This window comes from Corythoichthys intestinalis, chromosome 5 (assembly GCF_030265065.1).
Source record: "Corythoichthys intestinalis isolate RoL2023-P3 chromosome 5, ASM3026506v1, whole genome shotgun sequence".
NCBI lineage: Eukaryota > Metazoa > Chordata > Actinopteri > Syngnathiformes > Syngnathidae > Corythoichthys > Corythoichthys intestinalis.
This window is the reverse complement of record NC_080399.1, coordinates 20,549,876-20,553,910: the sequence shown is the minus strand read 5'-3', so window position 1 is coordinate 20,553,910 and position 4,035 is coordinate 20,549,876. Positions and strand designations below refer to the sequence as shown.

Here is a 4,035-nt window from a genome sequence, read left to right as displayed (position 1 = left end):
AAGGTGGTAAAAACCTACACAAACACAGTAAGGACATGCAAACTCCTCACAGGAAATCTAGAGATTAAAATCTTTAACATAAAAATTGGAGGCAGACATGCTCAACAAGCAACCTGCGAGAAAGTAACAAGAATTTGCAAAATAAAGAACTTTTTCAATTCTAAAATGCCGCATGCCTTCCAAGAAATTCTATATTTACATATCTCATCTGTAAGAGTTGCAACATACTTGCTGTTGTCTTCCGAGAACTGAAAGTAGACTTGACTAACACAAGTTCCTTCCTCTAGAAGATTCACTTCTTTCTAAGACCACAAGTCACTCCTTCAGAGCAAGAGCAGCATCTGATTTTTCTCTCATTCTTTGTATTTGGAGGTACGACTCATCTCCAGTCATGTATGCCGTCGTGTTTCTTACAATTATTTCGCATGGATTATTTCTGATATCCGCCGAGAAGGATGCGTGTTACTTATACGGAGCAGTTGGACAAACGATGGAATTTCCGTTTGTCTACAACCAGCTGGCCAACACAGACATACTGAGCTGGACTCACAACGGCACCATTGTTTTTATCCGGGAGCAAGCGAAAGTATTGGTCGGAAAGCCTGAAGATGTTTCTAAGACTGGCTCTCTTCTGCTGAAGAACCTGAAGCTCTCCAGTAGTGGCTTATACCAGGCCACTGTGCGCCACCCGAATCGTACCTTGGTGGCGGCGTGGACCGGACGCCTCTGCACGATAGACAAGGTGTCACAACCGCGGATTGGTTACATCTGCGACGCTAAGACGGGGTTTGTCAATCTAAGCTGCCATGTGGACAATCCCCACGATTTAACCTTCTCGTGGACCATTGACGAAATCAATTTATCCAGTGCGACCAAGCAGACTTTGAATGTATCACTGGACAAAAAGAAGAATTTCGTATGTAAGGCGAAGAACAGATTTGGCATGGAGAAGACTGACACCATTCGTCCAGTCTGTAAAAATTTACCACCGACTTCACCAGCACCCGTTCTGCTTTGTTTTACATCAATAACAATTATAGCAGCACTAGCGGGAGGAGTGGCTCTGTTTCTTCTTCTGCTCGTTGTCATTGCCATGATGTGTCACCGCCTCGGACGTAGCAAAACTGACATGCGTGTCTCAGACAAAGGAGATTTTAGGATGGTTTCTATACGACAGCAGATACCTGAGCTCAATGGCCCAGATTACGAGACCATGAACCCCGCGGACTTTCCCATGGCTTCAGTTCCAGAGCCTTTACCCAGAATTGGTCATACGAGCGCTTCTACGCCTAGTGAAAGACTTCCACAGATGGTCCAAGCTGCTGCCAGAGACCCCTCACCAGTGCCAAAACCCAGAACCAAGAACCCACAGACACCACAGTCGTGAACTTCATCAAAGTTGGCACATTGATTTTGTTTCACCCTGTTATCTATCAAGGGGAAGTGTTAGAAATTGGTTTGTTGTGCAGTAAATGTCCCCACGCTATATCTATACATGAATTTCAGTCCTCATTCATTATAAATGTACACATGCAAGTTGATGTTTTATGATGTCTGGCAGGAAATAACATCCCCGAAAAAGACATTTAGGAAAATGTGTGGTTTATATTAACATCCATCCTAAACAAATTATAGCCATATGTGTGTATAATTTGATGTTTGAGCTATGATGTCCTCAATGGGAAAAAAAATATTGACAAATGTATGATAATTGTATTCATACTTGTGTGTCGAGTAGCCTATAATCAGTGTTATCACTAACGTGGTACTTTCTGTAATCTGATTACTTTCTTTCAGTAACGGGCAATCTAATGCGTTCATTTTTCCAAACCAGTAATCTGATTAAAGTTAGTTTCCTTAGTGTCTGTGCGTTACTATCTTGTGATTGCTTCATAATGTATATAGAATGAATAATACTCTAGTCATGTTCGAAGAGTGTTTCAAATAGAAAATGTTGCTTTTGAGTATGGGAATGACATCACATGTCACGTTTTCTCAGCGGACGACTAAAAAAAAAAAAAAAAGGGTCGCGTGTATTACCACGCCGTGTGAGTGCTGAAACATGCTGATGACCCTGAAACAAAAGTCAAAAGTTTGGACACACCTCATCATTTGTGCATTTTCTATATTTTCATTACTATCTACTTTGTAAATTCTCACTGAAGATATCAAAACTATGACTGAATGAACATGTGGAATTATGTACTTGGCGAAAAAAGTGAAATAACTAAAAACAGGGTTTATATTATACTTTCTTCATAGTAGCCACCCTTTGCTCTTATTATTTTTTGCACACTTTTGGCACTCTCTCAATGAGCTTCAAGATGCAGACACCTGAAAAGGTTTTCATTTGTATTGCAATGATTGAGGTGTGTCCAAACCTTTGGACCGTACTGTGTACATATATATACGGCTTTTAAGGTAGATTTTTGCGTTATTATTCAATTTAAAAAAAGTTTCAGAAATACGCCATTGGTGTAGCCACTTGTCACTCAAACATTTCTGACCAATAGCGAAGTACATTTGTGTCAAAATGATTCAATCCCCCCCAAAAAAGTGCGTTCAGATCTTTTTCCACTTAAAAAAAAAAGTGTGTTCAAAATTTTTTGCACTTAAAAACAAAGGTGAGTTCAAAACTTTTTCCACTTCAATAAGAAGAAAAAATATTTATAATAATATTTTCCCAAAAAATTAAATATTACTTTTAGGGGAGGGCAATTTTATTTTTTGCAAATAATTTTTTTCTTTGATTGAAAATATATATATTTTTTTGATTGAAGCAAATTTTTGGTGGGATTGAATGATTTAGACACAAATGTCCTATCCATAATATGGTCCAAACACAAAAAGGACTGCTTCAATCAAAGAAAACATTTTCAATGAAAAATTAAGTGTTCAAATGTAAATTTGGAGTATCGAATATTTTTTCGCGTTCAAAATTATTTTTTTCTATGATTGAATTTGTTTTTTTTGCAGCCACTTATTATTTGATGAAAAATAAAGACACAAATGTCATAGCCAAAATGTGGCCCAAAATATTAAAAATCTAGTCTTAAATTTATTTTTGCATTTAGACACTTTTTTGGTTGAAGTGACTTTTTGTAGGGCTGTCAAAAGATTAAAATTTTTAATTGAGTTAATTACAGCTTAAAAATTAATTAATCGTAATTAATTGCAATTCAAACCATCTATAAAATATGCCATATTTTTCTGTAAATTATTGTTGGAATGGAAAGATAAGACACAAAATGGATATATACATTCAACATACCCAGGACTTGAACTGCATCTATTCATCTTTGTTGCTTCATTTCTAATTGTGTATCATATTGCCTCTGTAAAGCCCTTTGAGACTTCTGTTGTGATTGAGGGCTATACAAATAAAATTGAATTGAAAAATTGAATACGGTACATAAGTACTGTATTTATTATAACAATAAATCAACAAGATGGCATTAACATTATCAACATTCTTTTAAAGCGATCCATGGATAGAAAGACTTGTAGTTCTTAAAAGATAAATGTTAGTACAAGTTACAGAAATTTTATATTAAAACCCCGCTTAATGTTTTCATTTTAATAAAATTTGTAAAATTTTCAATCAAAAAATAAACTAGTAGCCTGCCATTGTTGATGTCAATAATTACACAATGCTCATGGGTGCAGCAGCCCATAAAATCAGTCGCACCCAAGCACCAGCAGTGGGCGATAAAACTCCAAAAAACACAAGTAACAAGTGGACTTTGCACTGTTCTGTCATTTTAATCTGTTTGAGCGGGGCATGTGCATTAATTGCGTCAAATATTTTAACGTGATTAATTAGAAAAATTAATTACCGCCCGTTAACGCGATAATTTTGACAGCCCTGTTTTTTTTAAATTGAAAATATTATATTTTGATTGAAGCAACTTTTTCTTTTTTTTTTTTGGATTGAATAATAAAGACACAAATCTACTTCCAGATACATCTTGACCCTGTTCGTGTTTAGTCCTCGGTTCAAGCTCAGTTGTTGTTGAAGTACATGATATGTTCGAA

At 36.2% G+C, this 4,035-nt stretch overlaps 1 protein-coding gene across 1 annotated transcript; it reads left to right on the top strand.

Moving 5' to 3' along the window:
* The first annotated feature begins 327 nt into the window (after positions 1 to 327).
* Positions 328 to 2,091, top strand: si:ch211-132g1.1 (uncharacterized). The gene has a single exon (XM_057837325.1). It carries the CDS (start codon positions 392 to 394, stop codon positions 1,385 to 1,387), a length of 996 nt encoding a protein of 331 aa, XP_057693308.1. The 5' UTR covers positions 328 to 391; the 3' UTR covers positions 1,388 to 2,091.
* The last annotated feature ends 1,944 nt before the right edge of the window (positions 2,092 to 4,035 follow it).